Genomic DNA, 26,412 nt, shown 5'->3' with positions numbered 1-26,412 from the left:
AAATGAACATTTCTTGACAGCACAAATGAACCCCAGATGCATATGTCACTTTGTGCATCGGGTTTTATGTGGGCACTTGGAAATTGAACCCAGGCTTGCAGGTTTTGTAAGCAAGTGCCTTTAACTGCTGAGCTATTTCCCTAACCCAAGATGTCACTATTTTATTTTGGAGAAGATAAGCCTACATGTCCCCCAAACTTTCACCAAAATGGCAGATCGCTTCATGTTTTCAGGCTTTACCTTCCCTCTCTACATTACAAGTGTGTTGTCAGGGCATCCAGAGAACCTGCCGTTTCCTGCCTACCAGGTCCTGCTAACATGGTGTCATTGAGATAGCCAATCCGTGTGCTGCTCAGTGGAATGCATGGACAATACAGTTATCTTCAGACAATACAATAAAGAAAGCAAGAGTGGTGATAGCTACCAGGAAAAAAAGCTGTAAATGTATGTTTCTATCCATCCCAGGTAAGCATGAGTATTTCCTGGCCTTCCTTTCTGATGGGCATTGGGAAATATGCACTTGCAAGATTAGTAGCCACACGCTATGTCAGAAGATGTATGGGTCCATTCTAGCAAGGATAACACTCAGTATAGGTGCCACAACCCAGCCACTTCTTTCTAACTTTTTGACATTTGGCTGTCATCTATAATAATCTGTTTATTTAGATGGCATGATTGTTGGATTAAGTTACATGAGGAAGTTTACCACTGTTCCAATTTTTAAATCTTAATGAATGATATTAATCTACTGTAGTACTTGGGAGATAGTATCCTTTTATTTCCGTTTGTGTGTTCTTGTTGGATTTTCCTAATGATAACTATTACTTCACAGGTCAAGTTCCCAATTTGAGGATTCTGCCATCTGCAAAGTCTAGCCATCCTTTGGATGACTATGCATTTGGGAGCTGAGTAAATGACCACCATGGATAGACCAGAGTTAGGGCTCCATCATCATCTGCCCTCCGTAGAGCTCCACTCTGATACTGGGACCTGTGTGACTCCGTGGAACTGCTGGTGAGGCTCAGGGAAGGTGTTGTGCCCAGTAGAATTGTCTGTTGGAAAAGTAGAAGCACTGGGGGCATCACTGTTGGGTAGATCGGGTGTGCCATTGCAGGTGACTTCCAGTCAGCACCTGCTCCTGTCCCACCTTGCCTGGGAACCTGCTTGCTTCTTCCTGAGATGGTGCAGAACTTGAGTCCTGGGAACTCTGATTCCAACTCATGAAGACTGCATTCCTTTTGTATAGTGTTCTGCTCCCTTCCCTTGATGTGGCTGTCAGAACTGATGCAGAAACATGAGGAGGGCTATCTGAGGGCTAGTAGGTGAGTGGACCCCTCACTCTCTGCAGTCCATGGGGCATAGATGATTCTTAGTGATGAGTTTTCCAAGTGGATTGAACATTTTAAACCACATTTTCCTTCTCTAACTCATTTTTGCCAGTCCTACTTTTCATCTCAGCCAGGCTCTCTTGGCTGTGAGAAACACAAATGAGCTTAAATTTCCAAGTGGAATTTAATCTGAAGTGTCTATTGCCAATGGAGCAATTAAAATTTAAGACCAAATTGTCTTCTGACAATCCTCTCAGACCTCTGTCTCCTTATCTTTTCTACCCTGTAAAGCTGCATCCTAAGATAGAAAGGCATGTCAACACAAAATAAGTATCGTGCAATTATCCCCCAACAAAGAAAATCTCTGGTTCATGCTGACAGAGACCATGACGTATGTGTTTCTACCTCCAAAGAACTTTGTGTAAGCAAATGCCTTTGTCCTGAACTTGTATTTCATCTTCTACAAGTAGCTTCAGGACACAACCTGTGTTTAGAGAGATTTGGGTAAAGTTATTCCAGGTCCAATCTAGGTGGGTGACATGTAAAATGGGTGTGGGTGTTCATCCTTGGGTAAAGGAGTTTACTCAGTACATTCTGGTAGGCACAGACAGGGCACTCAGACTGAACAATCCTGGTCCCCAATGGAACATTGTGTCTGGAGGTGAAGACACCAAGAGTTTACATAAAGGGCCCATCTAGGAGAAGAGAGGAAGAGTCCAATGCTGATGGTGGTTCAACTTAGCAGCTCCTTGGATGTTTCAGCATAAACTTGTGGTATGAAAATGCCATTATGAAAATCCAGTTGTCCATCTAGTCTCTCAAATTTGCACCTTCATCCTGATGGTCCCCTCAGGGTAAACCCACGAAAGGAGGAGACGTGGGAAGAATGAGACCAGATAAAAATGGTGGCAGCCAGTGTTCCCTGCACTGAGTGAGAGGTAATATGATTTTGGCACCAAACCAGCTGATGATAAAAGCAAGACTTTGTTGGCATCTATCTTCCTTTCTGGCCCTTCAGAAGAGTTCAAAGACCATGAAAAGAATTTATACTTCATCTTTGAGACATTCTTTTATGTTTTGAGCAAATCGCTCCAGGTTTCCCAAATTTTGTTTCCTCTGGCCACATTTCTTTTGGGGTTTTGCCTTTTTTTTTTTTTTAAAGGATTTCTATAGAAATTTCCTATGACTTTATATTCTAGTGTTTTAGGAAATTTTTGGAACACCATATTCATTTTTTATTCTGAATCTTATTATTCTGTGCTGGTTTCTTATTTGTGTTCTTTTGCCTGGACCCATGGTTTCTGTCTTTCTGGATTACTGTTTCATTAAGCCTGGAGACTTGCATCTTTAGTTATGGTTCTGCCTCTAGGTACCATTTTAGTTTCTCTCTTAATTCTTCCCACCATAGCCCTCTTTTTTTTTTTTTTTTAAATCTCAACTTATAGTCCAGACCATTCTTAGATCATCTGCCAACATCAATACCATTCAACAGGGGCCAATAATAGGTTGAACCAAATCAATAAGCATGTGTAGTTAAATTTCTGACAGCAAGACCAGCTCATACAATGTATACATTAGTGGTTGAATTCTTCCAGACTTGGTTACAACTGAAATATGTTTACTTTTTCACATACAGTTGACCTTAATTTTAAAATTTATTCCTTTTCTAACCATAATGAAGAGTTCAGTCTTCTATTCACCTTTCTAAAAACTTCCATCATCCAAGAGCTCAGATCATACCTAAGATCATCAATTCAAACACATCAATTTAGCCAAGTGAGGTTAGAATATGGTAGACTTACAGATAGATTATTAGCCATCATTTTGTAATGGGAAGCTGCTTGGTTTTGTGTGTGTGCATTTTCAAATACAGACATGTGAAAGAAAAAGGGGAGGTGAATGGTAGAACTGTGTGCAATAATAGTACTTGGCAGGGACAGCCACACCTGGGGACTGAGTGCCCTCATTTGATTCTCTTGCTGGTCTACCCTGGCGGGCCCTTGAGTGACAGAGGTTGTACCCTACGATCTATTGTTTCCCTAGTCTGGAACAGAGCCTGGCATAAGATCAGAAGCCAGTAAATATGTATGGTTTGAATGAACTAAGTTATAGAAACCTCCTAGGGATATAAAGGACCTCAATGACCTTTCAGCTGATACCTCATAATTTGCAGAAAGGAAAGTGGGACCAATAAATAGAGTGTGACTGTCACAGCATGATGATGGCAGATCAGAGATCAAACAAGATTGTTCTCAGCCCAGGGCATTTTGCTTCTTCACCTGCTCTGGGTCTGATGACTTTTGAAAAAGTACTTTGCCAAACTATTAATCAGATAGCACAGATTATAATAAAGATTTATTTGGTTTAATCTCTCAGAGTTTAGAATTAGGGGATTTTCAAGCCATTGGAAACAAGTACAATATTTGAAATTGCTCATTTTCTTGTAACAAAGACATTTCCTTAGGGAACTCTACTAGAAATACTAGTTTTTTCTGTCTAAATTGCTTCCTGGTGATGTTGTATATTGCTTCCTAAGCCCTAGAAGTTGGATTAATGGCTCTTGAATGACTTGACATTAAAAGTTTTCTGTGACCCACTTTTATATAAAACATCCTACTTAAAGGTGAAGAAAAATCAGTCAGATACCTAAGTGGAGAAATATCTATTAATGGAAAAAGAATATGTGAACTTCTTCATTTTAAAAGATATTAAAGGGACTGCAAAACAAAATGAAATAATGTGTATAGTAGTCTAAAGCAGAATGCTAACTAGAAATGAAAGTCACTTGAAAGTATTTCATGTTTTTCTTCTTGGTAGAGTCTTGAAATCATAGTGCAGTGATAGTTTCTTGTAGATAATCCTCACTTTCTCCCAGGTTTGGAAGGGTGGAAACAAGAGTGATAAGTCGTGCACATGTGTGTGTGAAAGGGTGTGAGTGATTGAGGACTGGAATGAGTTTTATTTTCAGGTGTGTTCTTTGGGGGAAAAAAAAGGGTTATATCCTTAGGAATAGTCCGATGTTGAATTCCAGCCACCAAATTATTATATAACATTGTGAATATAAACCATACCACACTTCAGTTCAAAACCAAAAAGATGCAAAGTAGTAACGGGAGATCATGATTGGGCTTGGCATCTTCTTGTTATAATCTATCTTGAGATATTTTCTCTCTTTTTCTTCTGTACTAGGGATGGAACCCAGGGCCTTGCAATGGACATAAGGGCTTTACAGCTGAGCTATAACCCAAGCCCCTTTTAGTGTTTTTTTTTTTGTTGTTGTTGCTATAATTCATAACAATCACCAGCTTGATTTGAATGAGAGACTATAGGAATTGAGATAATTATACCATTGTTTTCCCAAAGAACATAAAGTATGCAAATTAGCACTGGGGGGCTGGGAGGTAGCTCTGTAGGTAAAATGCTCTCTGAATCATCATAAGGACCTGAGTTCAGATCTTTAGTACCCACACAAATACCAGGCATGGTGGTATGCACCTATCATCCTGGTACTGAGGATGTAGAGATTGTTGGATTCCCAAAGCAAGTCACATTAGCTGAATCTGTGAGAAACCCTGTCTCAGTAAGTAAGGTTGGAAGGGGTAGAGAAAGGCATTTGACATTAAGCTCTGGCCTTTGCATGCAAACACACACACACACACACACACACACACACACACACACTCACACAATACTGTGGTGTCAAAGTGCTGGTGCATGCCTGTGATACCAGCACTTGGGAGATGAAGGTAGTATAAACTCAAGAGCAGCATAGGCTACCTAGTAGGTTCAAACCACCCTAAGCTAAGCTACATAGTGAGATCTTGTCTCAGAAAACCAAGGCCTGGATATGTAGCTAAATGGTAGATTGCTGGCCTAGCATACACAAAGTTCTGGCTTTGATAGCACTGAAAAAAAAAAACAATCTTGAATTATTACATATACCAAATACATAATAATTTTCTCTTATTTTTTCTGATTTATGATTTTTTTCTAAAGATAGAATGAAACTGAAAATAGTGAGATTGTATCTTTTATCCAGAACAACTTATAATGATCTTTCTTTTAAAATCAGTGGCTTAAAATGGAGTTTCTGTCCATCTTTTCTTTTCTTTTTTTTTAGGTAGGGTCTCGCTGTAGCCCAGAATGACCTGGAATTCACTATGTAGTTTCAAGCTAGCCTCTAACTCATGGCGATCCTTCCCCCTCTGCCTCTCAAGTGCTGGAATTAAAGGTATGCACCACCATGTCCAACTCTATCCATCTGTTGATGGAGGTATGGATGATTTCAGACTTTCACTTTGTGGAATCTACCATATCCTCCTTTAAAATGCAGTTGATAATTATATTTCTCTAGAACTTGTAGGGTGCTTCATAAATGAAAATAGAGTGATATGAATTTTACCTTACAGAAAGATTTTATCTCTGATCACTAGAATGTGAAGTTCCTCCCCATAAAATGTAGTTGACAAGATGTCACTGGTTGAAGTAAGATTCTAGGAGAAAAATAAAAAAAAATAGAAAGGTATGATCTATGTGTCAGGTAAGACACTGGTTTTTAAAAGACTGGAGTTATTTTCAGAAACTTGTCTCAATCAGCAATCACTATTTTTCCCTTTCAACAGACTTCTATTGAAGTTCATGGACTCATAAAACGCAGAGCAAGACAGATCTTTAGAGATGACCACAAATCCTCTCCTTCCCTTTCTTTTTGTAAATCAGGAAGTTTATATATTGAGGTTAATAACTTGTCCAGATTGCAGGTCTAATAAGTTGCTGGGTGTGGTGGTTTGAGTCAGGTGTCTCCCATAAACTTACGTGTTCTGGATACTAGGTTCCCTAGCTGATGGCGATTGGAAATTAGCACTTCTTGGAGGCAGTGTATTGTTGGGGGCGGGCTTATAAGTGTTATAGCCAGTTTCCCCATGCCAGTGTTTGACACATTCTCTTATGTTGGCCAGGGAGTGATATCCACCCTCTGTTCATGCCATCATTTTCCCTGCCATCATGGAGCTTCCCCTTTGAGCCTTTAAGCAAAATAAACCTCTATTATCCCACAAGCTGCTCTTGGTTGGGTGATTTCTATCAGCAATGTGAACCTGACTACGACAATGGGACAAGACACTGTCTCCTCCCTTCAGTTCAGTTTTACCCAAGCTATTTATTCTTCATTTAAAATAAACCCATCTCTCCTTTACACCTGATCTGGAAATCCGAAACCAAGTTTATGGACTTGATACAAAGGTAAAAGACCTCAGAAGGCCAAAATTTTCTAACTTGATTTTTTTCCACATTAATATTATTTCAGGTCAAGTTAAAATCATAGATCTAGAAGAGAAAAATAGAACAAGGTAAGCAGAATTTGATGTGGCAGATGATCAAATCCATAAGCTTTAGACTGATATTTAAAACTGAAGACAGTCTTGGGTGATGGCATTTGAGATACCCACATGGACAGATTATTCTCCTCAAAAGTAGAACCTCAGGAAAGATGAGTTACTTAGAACTTGTCATTCTGGGGTGTCAGAAGAGAAGATTATTTCCAACACCACAGCTTTTGCAAGTTGGTATTTAAGGAAGAATGTGAACCAACACAATGTAGTGATGTTTTTAAAAGCACAGGTTGAACGAAAACTATTTTGTGGTTAATTTGGAGTTAATCAGAACAGTAAATTCATTAAAATACACTGAGCATCTGGATTGATTAAATTTTTAGTAGACAAGAGGTACACATTCACAGAGTGGGCCATTTCAGTGCACAGTGGGATTCAAAGCAGGATGTAGCGTCCTGAATTTGGAACTGGAAACAGCCTGTCAGGTACTCGATGTTAGAAGAGTCTTTGTCATTGGGAAAGACTCTAAAGGACATCCAAGAAGGTATACTGGGGATAGAGAGATGGCTCAGTTGGTAAAGTGATTGTTGGACAAGCATGAGGACCCAAGTTCACATCCTCAGACCCTGTACAGATGCTGGGCATGGGGGTGCGTATTGAGAATAGCAGATACTCAGAAGGTAGAGATGGGCAGATTCCTGGGGCAAGCTGACTGGCTAGATTTGTCAAATTGGTGTGCTCTGGGATCAGTGAAAGGCCCTTCCTCAGTAAATAAAGTGGAGAGTGAGTGAGGAGGAAGACCCCAATGTTGACATCTGCCTCCAATGAATGCAAAAGCATGCACACCCTCTCCCTCTCCCCACATATCCATGCACACCATCCCCCCACAGGCACCAACACAAACATGTATACACACATACACAATCCCCACTCACCAAAGAAGGCCTAGCAGATGTCATTCTGATCATCAGCATGTCTGTAGAAAATCCATGCACAGAACAATATGCCTGCCACCTCTGGCTCATGTGGCAGGATTTGGTGAGCTAGCTATGTGTCTTGAAAGAAAGAAACCCATCAGTTCAATGTCTTAAAAAATGTATTGAGCTAGGCATGGTAGCACAGGCCTTTAATCCCAGCACTTGGGAGGCAGAGGTAGGAAGATCACGGTGAGTTTGAGGCCAGCCTGAGGCTACGTAGTGAATTCCAGGCCAGGTTGGGCTAGTGTGAGACCCTACCCCAAGAAACCAAGACAACAACAACTACAAAAAGCAATGCTTTTGATTGAATTGATTAGGAGATTAGATATGGCCTGATAGAAGATGGTGTCATGTTTCAACATGAACAGTGGTCCGTACCTCAGAATTGGGATAAGGCAAGTGCATCCCTCTCAGCTCAGAGCGCTTGCATGTTACCTCAGAGAACTCCAAGTTTCTTTCTCCTGTAATCGGTACAAAAAAACAGCTCAGCTCTCATTATTGCAATCTCAAAGTCAACCTCATTTTTCTCTGTAAGGTTTTGTCAAGTCATAACAAAACTTGAGTCATAGGTTCTCCTTTAATTTCAATGGAATTAAACACTGTTGGTTTTATGAAAGTTATAGGGCATGTAAAATGTATATCTAACATTAAAGGAGCATTAAAAAACCATAGTCTTTTTGGGCAGAGAAATGTACTGTTTGAGCTCTTTCTGCTCCTAGAAAAGTGCTAAGCCAGCAAAACCAGGAAAATATCTATAAAGGTCATAAATCACACTGCACTGCAAAGTCCTCGTTGCCCGAGTAACCTTTTCCTTCAACCCTCCTACTTTGTACTGACATATAATAGGACAGAAAATAAAGATAAATTTCATGATAACAGGTATCAGACACATTCCCTGTCCATACCCTATATCTTGAATTCCCAGAACTGCTCCTGTCATGTAGATTGTCACAGCAGACAGGTTCAGGGTATGAACTGGTAGCAATTCTACCAAGTCAGGCCCTGTTTCATGGATGTCTGGTACCAAAGGGTCTCCAGAATGGCAGGACAAGAAGGCCCCTGGGTCATCATACCACACACTGGGATTATATTTGCTGAAGTATGAGGACAAGCTGTTGGTAGTTCTCACTGTGGAATTTAGGGGAGCCCAGTCCTTATTGTCCCTGTCCATCTCAGAAGTTCCATTTTGACTGCAGCTCCCCAAGCATGCATTCATGCAGAAACTAGCTGCTTCTTCACCATTATTAAAACCATTAGGCAAAGTTGATTTGTCTGCAAGTACGATTTTTATTGTAAAAAATAATGAGATTCCTTTATGCCACATGAGGATCATATAAATGCTTCCAAATACTTATAATTTGCAGTCAGGCCAGTCAGATTAAGGGAGAAAACTTAAATTCAGCATTAATAAAGCTGTTTAAAATCTTTCCTGAGATGCTAACATTCAAAAATATATAAGGGACTCATATCTTAGTACCAATAAAAACAAATAACCTCATTAAAAGTAGGCAAAAGACCCGAATGTACACCAATGGTGAGTGGATGTATAAAAAGACATACAAGGCTAGGGGTTTGGTGAGTATGTATGAAGCCCTGGGCTCATGTCCTAGCATAGCACAGAGCAAAAAAAAAAAAAAAAAAAAAGGTGCTGAGCATTCCTGGTAATTAGCAAGCACAAGAACAGAACGAGCATGATGAATATATATTATTAGGGGGATTTATTAGACCACAGTCCAATAATGGCTATCTGCATACTGGAGAGTTGGAAAACTCAGTAGTTGCTCAGCCCACAAGGCTGGAATGCTCCAGGAGTCCCCATCTGGCAGTGAAGAACTGGAGAAATTTTGGAGAGCCACTGGTCTTCAGCCAACATTGCAAGGCTGATGAAGCCAGGTATCGATATCCATGAGAGTATCTGTAGGGTAGATGCTTGCACCAGCAAGTAGCCAGGCAAGAGGTTCTGTGTTCTCCCGGGGCTTCTTTCTATACAATCCACCACCCGAAGGGCTGATTCCTTTTGGGAAAGTTCTTTCTTTCTCCAGCAATTTTCCTGGAATACCCTCACAGACCTTCCACTGATCAAACTGACAGCAGAACTTAACCATTCCATGACATATGGACAAGAGGAAGTCCTTGTACCCTGAAAGTACGAATGTCAGTTGGTACAGCTGCTGGAGAGGATAGTATAGAGATTCCTCAAAAATTAGAGCTACGACTACTAGATGGCCCAGTAGCCCTATAATTGGCTATGTACCCAAAGGAATTGAAGTGAACATCTTAAAAAGATGCCCATATTTCTAAGCACACTGCAGCACTATGCATAGTAACCAAGATGTTGAAACAATGCAAAGGTCTACCTACGATGAATGGCTGAAATGAATGTTTTCTAGACATGCAATGGGATATTATTTAGTTTTAGAAAAAGGGGAAGACATTCCATTTGTAATGGGATATTATGAAATGTACCAGACACAGAAAGATAAATGCTATATGATCTCACTTATATATGGAAAAGATGCAAAGGTAAGTTCTGAAGATGTAGTGTATAGCATGGCGCCTACATTAACAATGCTGTTATATACTAAAAGTCAGCTTTGTCTACATGGTACTTTTCACCAGTTTCTTAGCCTAGTGAGGATTTGCCCCCATAAGTGTAGCAAAAGCAGTTGGGAGGATGGGGAGCAGGAGTTTGCCCACTGCTAAGTGAAATGAACCATGTCATGAGATTGAAGCTATGTGGGAAAAATATAATCGGTACCAATAAAGGTCAATTCCCACTCAAAGCCTTGACCTTCCTTTGTAAGTAACAGAAAGAAATATTTCTCTGGTTCTAGAATCTTCAATTATAATATTGGTTTTCATCTGGGTGAGCTCCATTCAGGGCAGCTGTGGCAAGTGCTGGAGACATTTTTGGCTGTCACAACTTAGGCAGTGCCAGAAGCATCCGCTGGGTAGGGTTCAATGCTGCTGCTAAACATCCCACAATGCTCAGGCAGTCCCCTCCCCCAACAAGGAGATGTATGACTCAAAATTTCAGTGGTGCTGAAGGTGAGAAACGGATTGGGATCAGCAATGAGGGTTTGAAATGAAGACACTATCAGAAGACCCCATCATAGGTATTCTACAAACTTGAGGAAGCTGGTGGGGAACAACAGGGCAGGGCAGCTTTAAGGGTTGGCTGCCAATGGAAGCCAGATCTGCTGAGCCGCCTGACCTGCTTGCGGTCTTCAAAGTTTGCTTCTCTGCTTTTCAGGTCCTAACCCCACAGGTGACCTCTGCATCATGAGAGCTATAGGGCAACTACACCCACATAGATACTCACATGATATTGATGTCCTCTAGAGACCGCTATTCTACTTTATAACTGGAAATGTAGTTGTTGAGTACACTAGACACTTGAGTCATTTTACCAGGATGACCTCCCTACAGGGTCACTAACAGATGTAAGCATGTTATGATCACATGACATCTTGGTGAACATACACGGGAGGTCTATACCCACGAGTTCCAGATCTACAGATTGAGCCAACAACAGCTTAAAGTTATTTAAACACATTGTCTATGACCGTTTGTTTTGTTCTTGTCATTTTTCCCTAAACAATATAGTATCCTGACATTCACATCATTTACATGTATCTTAGGTTGTCTAGAGTGATCAAGCAGACTGTAGGATTTGGGTAGGTTATATGCAAATACTATGGCTTGAGGGACTTCAGCATGTGAAGATCTGGACTGTAAAGTCAATGTCCTTTGGTTACCAAGGGGCAACTGTATAGAGAGAAAGAAGGAGAGATGGATTGGACAGTGGCATCTTCCATGGGAAATTTGTGTCTGTGAGTCTACTGTTAGTGGAACAGGCCACCCTTGATGGATCAGTGGGAGATTGAGTGGATGAAATTCTGAGCCTGCCACTCAAAGTGCCACTAGATCAGATCTACTTACAATGTTTTAAAAAGTTAACAAATAAGTAAGTAGTTTATTTTGTGGTATTGAGGATGGCATGAGTTATTAAATTGGTTTATTCATTGGGGATTTTGTAAGATTTCCTTAGGAGAAAAAGTGGTTCTACTATGTGCAAAGTTATCAAATCTTCTGTGTAACTCACTGACGAGGAGTCTTACCCACCTCACTGACCAGTGTTCCTTGCCTGGCTGATTTTCTTCTAGACACTTTAGGCTGAATCTTACTATGGCCACAATCTTCTCCAGACAGCATTTAGTATGCAATCAACAACTATCTAGCTTCCTAAATGTTAGTAACTGGTGTGATGGTTTGAATGTAAATATATGTGCCCCATAGCTTCAGGTTTTTATTTATTTATTTATTTACCAGGAGAGAGAGGAAGAAAGAAAGAAGAAAGGAAGGACAAACCCCAGTTATTAGGCTTTACAGACAAGTGCCTTAACTGCTAGGCTATCTCCCCAGCACTCCCCTTTCTATTTAGCTTTAGGTAATTTTTGATTAGGATTCCTGTTTAATTCTCCAACAGGCAAAGCCTTGCTGGAGGAGGTGTCACCAGGGGCCGGTTTTAAGCTCAGCCTTACTAGCTACGTGTGGAGAGCCAGTCTTGAACTCTGAATGTTTGTGCTTACTGGCTGTTGGTAGCGGCCCTGTGTGATAGATCTATGGAAGTGAACCAGCTTCTTCCACCATGATGGAACTGCCCCTGGATTTTGTGAGCCTGAAATAAGTCCTTTCTTCCTTCCTTCTTCTGGTTCTTCTGGTTGGGTGTTTGTCCCAGCAACCTGGCTAACATTGAATTGTGCTCCTCACAGAAACTTGTTAAGGTCTAACCCCAGGTGCCTCAATAAATGTGGCCTTATTGAGAAATAGAGTGTTTGCAGAAAAGCAGGTGATGATGATTGCTTTAACACAGCATTGCCTTGTCCTTATGGAAAGGGAACATCTGTTTACAGAGGCCCACAGAGAAGATGAAGGCAGAGACAGGAGGGATGCAGACACAAGCTTGAATACCGAGAATGCCAGCAGCTAGGAGATAGGCCTGGCACCCGTTCTCTCTGGCAGCCCTGGGGAAGGAACTTATCCTGCTGACAGCCCCAGCCCAGACTCAAGAACTGGGAGCCAATGCACGTCTGCTGTGGAAGCCACCATCCAGTCTGTGGTCCTCTACTGAATCAGCCTTAGGAAACTAACACAGTCTCCCATTTCATCCCTGAGGTTAGCCCCAGGCCTTCTCCACTGCACATTGGCTGAAGCTCATGCCTGTGATTATGTTTTCCAGAGAGATCTCATTCATCAGGTTTTTTTTTTTTTTTTTTTTTTTTTTGGCTGTTAGCTTCACTCTAATAAGCAGCTTGATTTTTAAATTCTTGAGGGGCAAGGAGTGCACATCTCGTGGCTTCTTCCTTGAAGTGCCAGCAAAGCATCATTTGCTACGGATTGTTTGTCTCTGAAATGATGAAGGAGAGAGTCAATGTGAAAACTGAATGGAAAGCTCTTCAGGGACCGTTAAAAATTTGACCTGCACCAGCCACACTGTCTGTCTTTTCCCTCCAACAGGCCTGCCCCTCGCGCAAGAGATGATTTCATAAAGCAACTCCTGTTGCAATAAGGTGACCTTATCTTCTTCTGTTTCGGTAGCGGGTGTTATTATCACCATCATAATAGTGAGGGAACAGGAAGATCAGAAGTGTCTTAGTTGTTTAATAACCCTGATCTTAAATTGGGGAATGAGTTGGGAAAATAGAGCTTGACAAGGCAACAGTTCAAATAAGTTGGTGCAAGATTAATACATTTCTAATTAACCAATTTCCATGCAGAAGTATTTAGGGCAATAAAGGCTGGCATCCTGAGCTGAAGGCTTATTTGCATTGTCTTCTGAGGCTCTTGGCAGTTTTGTGAATCTTCAGGACTTTAGAAACAGCTGTAACTTATCACACAAGAACTGTTCAGCCTCTTTATGCTGGGCCTCAAGGACTTTCCCTTAAATACCATTAAACCTGACTATCAAAGTATCTCAGTCCTCAACACATAAACCCAAGAGGTCCCTTCTGGGTTCCCTTCCCAAGGAAACACAGTTCCTTGATCGCCTTCTTTTATGCTTTATGTCTTGTAGATTGACACTCCATCCATCAAATGGCTCATGGACCTAGAAAGCATCTTTGAAAATACTCTCACACTGTTTGCTGAGCCATCACCATGTGCTGTCATTTTTTTTAATACCCAAATAGTTCTCGAATCTATACCCTTCTGACAGCCACTGCCGTCTTCCAAATGAGCCACTGTGATCTCTCACTTGCAGGATAACAATAACATCCTAACTAGTGTCCCTTTCGTCCTCACTCTATTCTGAGTCCCCAGCACACTGTAGCCTGAATATACCTGATGCCTGAATATATCTTAGCTGCCTCCCAACCCCAACCCCAACCCCAATTGAAGTGATTCAATTTCTTCTAGTGATTTAGTCAAATATTGGTTGAATTCCTGTGCTCTCAGAAGCTGAAGGGAATAAGCAAAACAGCACAGTCCTTGGCTCCATAGAGCTTAGGTAGAAGTTGAGGATATATGGTTTTATAAAAGGGAAGATTTCAGCAGGAATGGATACTAAGGAGAGGTGTTTGAGTCTCAGGAACTCATTTCAGAGGACGTGATCTTATTGGGAAAGGTTTTCTACAGTATGTGATGGCAGGAAGGTGAGGATCAAGCCAGGTAAAGGGGTAGAGCATGGGAGAGCGGCATAGCAGACCAAATGCTTTATGAAATCATCTCTTGTGTGAGGGGCAAGCCTGTTGGAGGGAAAAGACAGACAGTGTGGCTGGTGCAGATAGGAGAGGCGGTGTGTGAAGCCAGACATTTTGTCATGTGAGTGTGATGGGAAGTCGTGGGAAATGAGTTAATGTATGTGAAGAGCAGACATCCGATCTGTTTGACTTTTGAGATGATTTCTCTGTTTGGCACAGCAGCTCAGAAATGCTTTCTATGTCACTTGTAGCTATAATAAAACCAGATAAATATTTGCTACCAGATCTGAGAGGAGGCATCAGACATGGATTTTTTTTTCAGACATGGATTTTTGTTGTTTGTTGTTGTTGTTGCCAACTTTGTGCCCAGAACTAACCTTGACACTTTATAAAATGAACTTCTGGCTTTGATTCTTGCAGGGCTGGCCTTTTGGCACATGGCTTTGTGTATAATTCAGAATCACCTTCAACAGTATCTCTCAAGTGTTTGGGAACCACAAACCAATGAAAAGCAAAGAACCCTGCTTTAGGTAAATATACTTTTAAAATATCATCACACATTTGAGATATAAGTAAGTCATAATATAAATTTTGAGATTACATGACATTAAAATAGCAACTAATACAAATTTAAATATATCATTTAAAACATGTTTAAGATCTAAAAATATAATGTATATGATTTCACATCAGAAAAGGGAAGGATGTTTTCAACTTTCACCAAATTAACTTTACCCAGCTTGAGGGGAGATAACTTGAGTCATAAATTGATTCCATCCCAACTTTTTTTTCCTTTCTATCCAATTAGGAATTCCTAATTCACAGTTATATGTCATCTTGAATGGATCCAAGTGCTTTGAGGCTCTGTTGGTGCTTGGAATGGAACACAGTGAATTTCTGGACAATTCAAAAGTGTATCATGGGACACAGCACACAATCAATTACTAATTAACTTTCTGGTTTCATGCTGTCCTGGACATTATAAAAGTATTTTGCTCAAATATTTAAATCTAACTTTCGTTTCCTTGGTACATGACTCATTTCTTTCTCCAGTGAGTGAACAAAAACATCTAATATTGCAATAGAATTTAAGTTCTTACGACCTGAGTTACTGAATCCATTAGACAAACTTCTTATAAATCCTGATAAATATTGTGATTTTTGAGTCCTGATGTGACTTGGTCAGGTTATTTATGATTCCAGACATATTTCCTAGATAATTTCTTCAATGAAGGCACTTGGGGTCACAGAAACCATCTTTGCTATAATTGTCACGTTGTAAAGGAATGCTTTCCTATTTCTCCCCTCAGTTCGGGAACTCACAAAAGCACTGTTTTTCCTCAGGAGTTATCAGGGTCTCGTGATTATCATTCGTCATGTTCAAATGTGTGCCCTCAGGAAAACCAAGGACTTCAACAGTTCTCCTTGTTTTTTTTTTCAACACTGGTTCAAGGTCAAGGGGTCCTGTATCGATTGCCATCTATAGAGCAGTGTATGGATTGGGAATTAGGGGCAGTATCTACTCAAGACACTCATTTGCCTCTCCTGAGGACTAATGTTGCATTTTCCAACCCCCAAACTGGGCCAATTGGATAATGTTTATTATTCTAATAATACTGAACTTTAATAGTAAACAGGTGAAGGTGTCCTCTGCTATGGGATACACACTTGCCCGCTGCTAACTGCTGCTTTGTATGTTAGTGGCGTCATTCATTCCCAAAGTGGACTTTTCCCCCAACACATAGCTGTGACACAGTGACACTTATTCCACATTGAATGCCATTACTTTGCTTCAAGTTTCATTTCAGAGAAAAATATGTGCCTGTATCAATTTGAGTCTGTTCTGCATTCTTTCTGAGCGTCATTTCATAAACCTTACTCCTACTTTATAAGAGTTTTGGCAGTCACATAGCTTGTCCTACTTTTGCTTATGGCAAAAAGGCAGCTTTGAATGATGACTGTGGTTCTGGCCTCCACTTTTGGTGACGAAGCTCATTACTTTTGCAGTGAAGAACATCATTGTACAGTCATTTCAGGATATCTTAATTGGTTTATGAGTTGGGAGACTGTCTTTGAAAGTGAAACAAAATTATTCAGTAGTTTTCTACCAATATTTGACAAAGCATAACAAACATTATGCCAGTAGCACAAATCCAACAGAATGTCTGCATGTATTTTACTTCCTGCTCACGTGAATCATTATTAGCTGCTACAGAATCTCTGTTTGTCTCAGAGCATGCACTGCACTGGAATTCTTCACCCCTCCATGTTTACTGTGTTATTTTGAGGTGTTACATTTATGTTCTATTTTCATCTCTATTTTTGTGCATCAGTGCACCCGTATGTGAGCCAGTAATTCCTTTTTTGTCATTTTGGGATGTAATGTATCCAACTGAGAATCAGCAAAAAAATATAAATGAAGCAACACAAGACATTGTATGCTAGTGACAAAAATACTTAAGCCAAAACGCCTTGGGTCTATTTATGGACTGTTAACCAAGAGCATCTGATTTACTTAATATATTTGGTATCGACAAATCATTTAAGAATGCAACAATTATTAAAAATATAAAAGCTTGGGCTGGAGAGATGGCTTAGTGGTTAAGCGCTTGCTGTGAAGCCCAAGGACCCCGGTTTGAGGTTCGATTCCCCAGGACCCATGTTAGCCAGATGCAAGCATTTGGAGTTCGTTTTCAGTGGCTGGAGGCACTGATACGCCCATTGTCTCTCTCTATCTGCCTCTTTCTCTCTCTGTCTGTTGCTTTCAAATAAATAAATAAAAATAAACAAAATTTAAAAAAAATGAAAGCTTTTTGTTAATATTCTAATTTGTGGGCTGGAGCAAAACTCAGCAGTTAAGGCACTTGCCTGCATACCTGATGGCCCTGGTTTGATTCTCCAGTGTCCATGTAAAGCCAGATGTATAATGTGGCACATGCATCTGGAGTTCTTTGTAGTGGCTGGAGGCCCTGGCAAGTCCATTCTCTCTCTCTGTCTGTCCCCTCTCTGTTTCCCTCTGCTTGAAAATAAATAAATAAAACAAGTGTCTTGATACCTCTTTAAAAAAATTCTAATTTATGTTATATTTTAGTGTACAATATATTTGGAATAAGCTTATTTAAAATTTGTTTTAATCTCAATCTGCCGTGAACAACTTGAAAGATTTCCAGGGACTTCTGGAACAGCTGTGTCAGAGTCTGATCTGGTTATGAAGAGTGCATACTGGAGTTCACTGGTCAGATAGCCCTTCAGGACTGAAGATCTTACCTCCACAGACAGTACCAACGGCTGGGCTACTCTCAGGGAACTTCCCTTAGATTAGAGACCCACCTTGTACACAGACGTGGCCTTTCTAAGATCAATGCTGCCAGTAAATGGCAAGAGGACATTGGAGCAAATACACCTAGGTCTCTTCCCAATTTGTGACCATTTTCAAGGTTTCTTTTTTCTTTTTCCTCAGCTTTAGGCCTCCAGCACTATGGTTAACATCTTCTTTTGCTTTGCCCCTATTTCTGGTCCCACATCTCCCTAACCCTGCTGAGAGAGCATTGCTCCTGATAGCATACCTCACAAATTCCTTGTGTAGGTGTCTCCTCAGAGTCCATTTCCCATCAACCTGACTCCTTGTCACAGAAGCATAGAGCTCCCTTGAAGTCTCTGTCACCATCATCAAACCATAAGGTGACATCAGAGGAAGCTGAGACTTTCAGAAGCACAAGTGAAATTCTAGTGGAACAATGAGCAGATCGTAAGGATTTCAAACAACCTTTGGCTGCTCTGCTCTTATACTTGACTCTGCCTTAATGGAGTGAGTGTTAAAAACGGGGGAAACCAAATATCATCATCATCATCATCTTATTAAATCGATAAAAGGGTGACTGGGAAATGTGTTAACACTAAACATGAGCCCTAGGCGGGCATTCCCAACCAGCTACAAGCAATCCTTCCTGCCAGGGTTCTGACCGCTCCTGGAGGAGCCGAGGGAAACTGGGGAGCAACTCCCGAGAGAAATACGAGTTTGTTCAGGCTTCTCAAAGATCTCCCAAACCCACTGGAGAGGGGAATGGAGGTGGCAGGGGCTGAGAATTATTATCAATGTTGATGGGAGAAAATGTCCCCTCAGTGCCCACTACTGATTACTATTAAAGTGTATTTTAGTAGGCAGTTTGAAACGTTAATTAGCAGCCAAGCATGGGGTGCATGTCTGTAATCCAAGATGGCAGAGGCAAGAGGATGGTGACTTTAAGGTTGTGGCTTGGGCTGCCCAGTGAGATCTTGTTTCAAATTCTAAAAAGTCCCACAAAACAAAAAACATTTAAAAAATATTTTATTTATTTATTCATTTATTTGAGAGATGGAGAAAGATGGAGAGAGAGAGAAAGAGAATGGGCACATCAGGGCCTCCAGCCACTGCAAATGAACTCCAGATGCATGTGCCACCTTGTGCATCTGGCTTAGGTGGGTCCTTGGAATCAAATCTGAGTCCTTAGGCTTCACAGGCAAGTGCCACAGCTGCTACGTCATCTCTCCAGCCCACATTTTTTTTTTTTTTTTGGTCAGAATAGCTTTACGTTTACAGAAAACTGAATGGAGAATGTTTCCACACACCCTTCACTTCCATACTTCCCAATAGTTGTTCACAGCTTGTACTGCTGGGGTACATCTGTTACAAAGTTTGTACTTTAAGGGATGGTTCATATTTATGTTACACATACTACATTGTTTGACAAGTAAACAATGGTATATCCATGATTCTAGTGAGATACAGTTTTTCATTCCCAAATATTTCCTCTGGCCATTTTCCAGGGTTTTATCACCCATTTAGAGGTGATTTCTATAATTTCTGATTCCTATCCCTATCATTTGTTTTCACTATTTTCACTTTATATATGACTCAATATATTGGTACAGTCCTGAGTGTCTGGCTTCTGCCCTTCTCTGTCTCAGAATCATTCATGCTGATGCACACATTAGAAGTTCGCCTATTTGTTTAATTGCTGTGCAACATCCCATTGGACAGTGTGTATAAGTTGTTTATCCATTCTCCCATTATTAGACACCTGGATTGCTTAAACTTTTCACTCTGTTTAGTTTCTGTGAATACTCTTTTGATGGACATATGCACTGTTTTCTCAGTGTGAGATATGTTTAGCTTTAGGAAATGATGTGAAGAATTTCACAACGTGATTAAGTTGATTTCTGTTGACAACAGCAATATGTGAGAGAGCTGTATTTTCTCCAACTTTGATTTTTTTTTTTTTTTTTTGCCTTTTTCATCTTAGCAATTCTGATGGTGAGGCATAGTATGTCATTGTGATTTTGATCTCAATTTCCCTAGTGGGGACTGTTTTTTGAGAAAAATTTCAGTATCACTTAAAAGGTTTCTTATTTTGCAACATTGGGGATCAAACCGAGAGCCTGAAGGATTCTATGCAAGTGTTCTACTACTGAGCCACATGTCCTGAGCAATTCAATTTAAAAAATTTTATGTGTGTGTGTGTGTGTGTGTGTGTAGTAGTAGTAGTAGAAGTAGTAGCAGCAGCAGCAGCAGCAATAGTGGGCTGGAACACTGAACCTGGACCAGGAGGATTTATAAGCAAGCACTTTAGTCACTGAGCCATCACACCATCCCAGTCCCTGAGCAATTTATTTGCTATTTGCTACTTAGATGGTTACATTCCTACCCAAGTATTTTGCCTGTTTAAAAAAATTGGCTGTTTGCATTTACCTTATTAAGTACTAGTTTTCTTTTTTTTAAATTTATGATTATTAGCATTCAAGGAATCAGGTTATATTATGTTGTATTTCAAACAAATTTTGTTTTTTGTTCTCTTTCCCCTTATTTTCTCTCTCCCTTTCCAAAGTTGTAGTACTTCATTATGTTTATACAAGCCCTTAGCACATATGCATACATATATGTATGTACAGATATAGATATAGCTTCATAGGAAAATAACGGGAAAGTATATATGAGAATATATGAAAATATGTTATTGTGGTGGTTTGATTCAGGTGTCCCCCATAAACTTAGGTTTTCTGAATGCTAGGTTCCCAGCTGATGGATATTTGGGAATTAATGCCTCTGGGAGGGAGTGTATTGTTGGGGGTGGGCTTATGGGTGTTATATAGCCAGTTTCCGCTTGCCAGTGTTTGGCATACTCTCCTGTTGCTGTGGTCTATCTTATGTTGGCCAGGGGGTGATGTCTACCCTCTGCTCATGCCATCATTTTCCTCTGCCATTGTGGAGCTTCCCCTTGAGCCTGTAAGCCAAAATAAATCTATTTTTTCCCATAAGCTGCACTTGGTTGGATGATTTCTACCAGCAATGCAAACCAGAGTGCAACAGTGAAGTGGTACCAGAAGTGGGGTTGCTGCTAGACACCTGACTGTGTGGCTTTGGCCTTTTGGAGCTGATTTTCAAGAGGAATGTTGGAGGATTTGAAACCTTGGCCTAAGAGATGCCTTGCAGTGCTGTAAGTACAGCTTGATGGACTCTGATGGTCAGAGCTGCAAGACCTGAATGTAGTTAAGAGCTATGGACTGTGAAGTTTGGCTTATGAGGGTGAGAAAGAGCTGTGCCTGGACTGGTCTAGCAGTTTATGTGAGAAGATCGCTCTTATGCCCATGTCCTGAGAAGTTGTGCAGGGTTGCTTTGCGTAGAAATGAACTGGTGTGTGCAGAGGGATATGGCACAGAAAGAAAAATCTTTGGGTGAACTTCTCATTCAGCTGCAACTGAGAGATTACAACCTTTGAGATTGGGCCAGCTGACCAGTGCTGGGGCAACAGGAAGAATATAGACTCTTTTGAAGGGGCCTGAGTGCTCAAGTAGTGTCCTGTTCTTCAAAGTCTGCTTTATTCCCCACTGGATTAACAAATTGGCACCTACCTGGTATCGTGGAGTATAAAATATGCTGGAAAGAGGGTCACTGAGTTCACAACACGGTCTTGTGTTTTGGAAATGGCCATGGGCAGTGTGAAGCAGGTTTGCTGGTTGCCTGCATAGAGACCCCATGGGGCCATGAGGATGAACTGTGGCTTGCAGTGGAGACCCAGTGGAGATGCCAGGACCATGAGATGGCTGCCAAGGAGCTGCCGGCCCCGATGAAGTTTCCCAGGACTGTGAGTAGCCTAGCTGGAGGGGTGGAATAGGAATGCCAGAGACTTGTTGCTGGTTAGAATTATCGGACTTGAAGATTTATCACTGGCTAGAGTTGCTAGACTTGAAGCTACAGAGTTTGATGCTTGCCCTGGTTGTTTTAAAACTTTTATTGGTTGAATGTTTCTTTGCTATGCCCAATGCCATCTTTTGCAGTGTGAATATTAATTCTGTGCCATTATAGGTTTTTTGAGGTTATTTTTTGGTATTATGCTCAGTTAAAAGACCTTAGATTATGGGGATGTATGAACATCACTGGAATTGATAAAAACTATGGGGACTTTTAAAGTCAGACTGAATGCATTGTATTTTACATCATGTATGGATATCAGTTTATGGGGGCCAGGGGCAGAATGTGGTAGTTTGATTCAGGTGTCTCCCATAAACTTACCATTAACCTCTGGTGGGTAATCAAGTGCTCTGACAGAAGTCTGTTTTATTTGTTTTGGGACATCTAGCAGGTCTCTCTGATCAACAGTTCATTGTGTATGTAGACCACATCCTGGTATAGGTAATACAGGACAGCAACAAGGAAGAAGAATAAAGCAAACACCAGAGAAGAAAGAGAAACAGGAGAAATTTGAAGTTAGGTTTCATCTCACTCTCTCCAGGTCTCTTAGATTCAGGTGTTCCCTCTAAGGTTTGCTTGAGGGTTCCACCTTTTATTCCGAGTTCCAGGATATCAGATTCTATGGTACCAGCTCAATTTGGGTTCAGATTCTGTGTCCTCTCCTTTGTAACTTTTATTCTTTTTTCTTATTTTATTGATTTATTATAAAGAATGTTGAAGAGAAATGATGATTGTCAGAGTAAGGGAGATGGCTCAGTGAGTGCAGTGCTTTCTGTGGCAAGTGTGAGAGCCATGTTAAAAAAAAAAAAAAGGGCTGGAGAGATGGCTTAGCGGTTAAGCGCTTGCCTGTGAAGCCTAAGGACCTCGGTTCGAGGCTCGGTTCCCCAGATCCCACGTTAGCCAGATGCACAAGGGGGCGCACGCGTCTGGAGTTCGTTTGCAGAGGCTGGAAGCCCTGGCGCGCCCATTCTCTCTCTCTCCCTCTATCTGTCTTTCTCTCTGTGTCTGTTGCTCTCAAATAAATAAATAAATAATTAAAAAAAAAAACATAAAAAAAAAAAAGCCACGTAGCTGGGCATGATCCCAGAACTTGGGAGGCAGGGCTAGGAGGATTATTATGAGTTCAAGGCCAGCCTGGGACAACACAGTGAGTTCTAGGTCAGCCTAGGCTAGAGTGAGACTGCTTTGGAAAATGACAAACAACAACAACAAAAGCTACTTGTCAAAATCTCTGTGCTGGGGAGGCAGAGGCAGGGACTTTTCTGCCTAACTACTCTAGCTGAATCAGTGAGTTCTTGGGTCAGTAAAAGACCCTGGTTCAATAAATAAAGTGGGGAACAACTGAAGGAAACACTTGATGTTGACCTCTGTCCTTCACATGCACATGCCCATGCATACATGTGTGCCCACACAAATACAAAAAAATGCACGATACACACACATATTCAACAAAAAAAAATGATGATCATTGATACAGGGAATGTGTATAATATTTTACCACTATATTAAATTAATAAAACTATATTCAGTTTTCTGAAAGTTTTTTAAAATATTGAATTAAATTTTATTATATACTTATTTTGCATTTACTGAAATAGTCAATGATTTTTCATGTTTATATTTTGGTGTACACGTGTACTATGCATACTATGCATGATTTAAGTATATATGCATGTGTGTGGCATATGTACATGTATGTGAAGGTGCATGTACCTAAGCACACAAGTGTGGAGGTTAGGGGGACATTGCTAGCCCAGAGATTCTCCTGTCTCTGCCGCACTTAGCACTGGGGTTATAGGCATACACAGCCATTCCTGACTTTCACATACGTGCTGGGGATCTAACTCAAGTCAGCATTCATGGTCACTTTATTAACAAAATTAATTGTCTTAATTGACTTTTAAGTGTTAACCCAATTTCATTAGCCTCCAGTAATAACACTTAGTAACAATTTATGTTTCTCAATTTGATTTTTTCATTGTTTGTTAAGAATTTTTATTACTAATTTTTTTTTCAGCTAGTCTTAATTGAACTGGGAACAGCTTTCCTTTCTTTTTCTTCCTTTCATTTTCATTTCTTTCCTTATTTTCTGAAAGAGTGCATAAGGTTGTCTTCAATATAGTCATAGTAAAACTCTTCAGTGAAGCCATCTAAGTCCAAAATTTTCTTTATGGAAAAGTTCTTTTATTTACTTATTTATTTTTAAACTTTTTATTTACTTGAGAGAGAGAAAAGAGGGAGAGAATGGGGATGGTGGGGCTTTCAGCCACTGCAAACGAACTACAGGCACATGCACCACCTTGCGCATCTGGCTTATGTGGATCCTAGGGAATCAAATGTAGGTCCTTTGGCTGTGTAGGCATGCACCTTAATCACTAAGCCATCTCTCCAACCCCATAAAGTTGTTTTAAGGAATTGATTCCACTTGTTAACTGATGGTAGACAATTCAAATGTTCTGTTTTGCTTTATGTTCATTTTAATACGTTGTATTTTTAAGAAATTTATCCAGATCTGTAGTGCCCACCAAACCATAATCTAAATATTTCTGTCTATGTTCACAGGTTTATCCAGCTCTCAGCTTTGGTCAGAGAAGCTTCTTTCTGCAGTGGGTGGAGGTTACTGCAGAGATCCGTAACTGGTCAAAGTGCCAAGAATAAGGAACTATTTAGTGCTCAGAGAAAAATGGTACATCTATATCACCCCCTCCCTAAGGCTCAAGAAACCTTGTGCAAGAGTGGACAGAAAGAAATGGTGAGAACAAAACAAAACATACCAACCAAACAAGAATAGGAAAGAACATGGAGACAGAAAAGAGGAAACTGGGGGCCTATTCTTGTATTTTTCTGCTCTCATCATTTAAATTTGTCCTGTGATTTTGTCCAGGTCTAACCTCCCTTCTTTTGGCCTCACTGGGCAACACAGTTTGGCTGATCGTGCCTTTGAATTATGCTTCAAATGATAGTTGCTCCCTTGTTCTTCTCAAGATGTTCTTGGCTTCTCCTTTGCTCAATCTTTGCTTCCCCTGTCTAGTAACAACACCACAGAAGGACCAGCACTGGCCTGTGGTCCACAGCTCAGAGGAGCTCTGCTTCCAGTGTCTCTGAATGGTAAGACAATGGATGTCTTGTGCCTGCAGTTCACCCTCCTTACCTCTTAGATGACAGACTTAGTTGCAAAACCCACCCATTTCCCATGACATTTCCCTTCTTTAAAAAAGTATTATTTATTTATTTGACTGCGTATGTATGTTTGTGTATGTATGGGAATATCAAGGCCTCTTGCCTCTTCACATGAATGCCAGACTCTTGTGCCACTTTTTGTCTCCAGTTTATGTGGGCGGCTGGAGAATTCAACCCAGACAGGCAAACTTTGCCTCCAAGCACCTTTAACTGCCAAGCCATCTTCCCAGCCCCCATTTTTCTTCTTAAGGAAGTGTTTACAGCTCTTTTTTCTTCATCTGACAAGCTTACATGAATTAATATTTAATTTCCACTGGGGAAGGGGACCCTGCTAGGGAAATGCACTGTTTTATGAGCAATGGAAATTCAATATCCCAAACGTCATCTGCATTTGTCTTCTCTGAAGAAAGGATAACGACCCAGGCTTTCAAGCAAGATGAGTAACTTTGAATTCCAGCTCTGTGTGACCTTGAACAAAGGGTTGTGTATTAAGCGCCACAGAGCTCCCAGCATGCCTAGCGCAGGATAAGTTCTCTATGGATGTTAGCTAGCGCTATTTTCACTCCCTAACACTTGACTGTCATTAACTTGCATTTCACAAAGGGAAACATCACGCAGTAGTTTTATACTTGACCTTTCTCCCCACCTTCTGCATTCTTCAGTGCCTCTCCAAGGCTTTAAACAAATGGTTCTGCAGGCATTTCACACTTTGGATGTCACAGTATGATATAACTGTGTAGGAAAGATTAATGTGCCTCTGATTGATTATTATATTCCTCCAAAGTAGCTAAGTGATCACTTAAAATGCTCCTTGGGTCAAGGTGAGGTTAACTTATTTATTTTTTTTTAATGGCAAAATGTAGTATTTATTTCCCAGCTATAAGGATGATGGATCAATTGCTTAACTACTTAAAAAAATTTTCCATTTTCTAAATTTTTCTCAAAAGAACCTTGCTTTTTAATCAGAAAACATTCCTTGCTTTAGTTGCTAGAGAGTTACAAGAGAAGAAAGAACAGATCAAGTACCTGGCCAGGGTGGAACTGGGATTTAGAAGACAAATTGGAAGCAAGGCTTTTATGTTCAGACCCAAGGGAAGAAAAGTAAGTTTGCTGAAGGATCAAGCTTCCCTGCTGGTGGGTGGTGAACGCTTCCCATGTGAGGTCCTCCTCCTCTTAGTCCACTGAGGACATGGGCCAGAGCCCTGGGCTGCTGCCCGCCCCGCCTCGGTCCTCACACAAAGCCAGGCAGGTGCGGTGGGCTTCACATACGGGTCCTTCTCCGTTCGCGCGCCGACGACGAGGACGGGGGCCCGGTCCTGGGCTGCTCTTCCCCCGGCCTCAGGCCTCACGAAGGAACTGCTGCGGCATCACCGCGGCTTTCCCCGACGACTTCGTACTGTTTTCGCGTCAGGAGCCCGTCTTTCATGCTGTTTACTTTCGTCCAGTGTTGGTGCTGCGACTGCAGTGCGGCCGTCGGTAGCTGGCTTTTCCCGAAGAACACTCGGCCAGCGGGGCAGGTTTCCGTTCACGTCCGTCCCCAGCCCTGGAATACAGCGACACACGGTAGATTCCTCTGCGTCACTGCCGTAAACCTTACACGGAGGTGCACGTTCCGTTAGAAACTGTGCCCCGCCTTCCCCGCTTAAGTTTCCCAGACGCCTCGTCGTG

At 41.0% G+C, this 26,412-nt stretch overlaps 1 protein-coding gene across 1 annotated transcript in view; it reads left to right on the top strand.

The window, feature by feature from the left end:
- LOC123458766 (uncharacterized protein DKFZp434B061-like) overlaps positions 1–25,929 on the top strand; it is a 43,660-nt gene extending 17,731 nt beyond the window's left edge. The window contains exons 2-3 of the mRNA XM_045144063.1: positions 24,550–24,672; positions 25,730–25,929. Coding sequence (XP_044999998.1) covers positions 24,550–24,672; positions 25,730–25,929 — 323 coding nt within the window. The remainder of the gene's footprint in view (positions 1–24,549; positions 24,673–25,729) is intronic.
- Positions 25,930–26,412: the final 483 nt, after the last annotated feature.

This window comes from Jaculus jaculus, chromosome 1 (assembly GCF_020740685.1).
Source record: "Jaculus jaculus isolate mJacJac1 chromosome 1, mJacJac1.mat.Y.cur, whole genome shotgun sequence".
Lineage (NCBI taxonomy): Eukaryota > Metazoa > Chordata > Mammalia > Rodentia > Dipodidae > Jaculus > Jaculus jaculus.
This window is presented reverse-complemented; position numbering and strand designations above follow the sequence as displayed.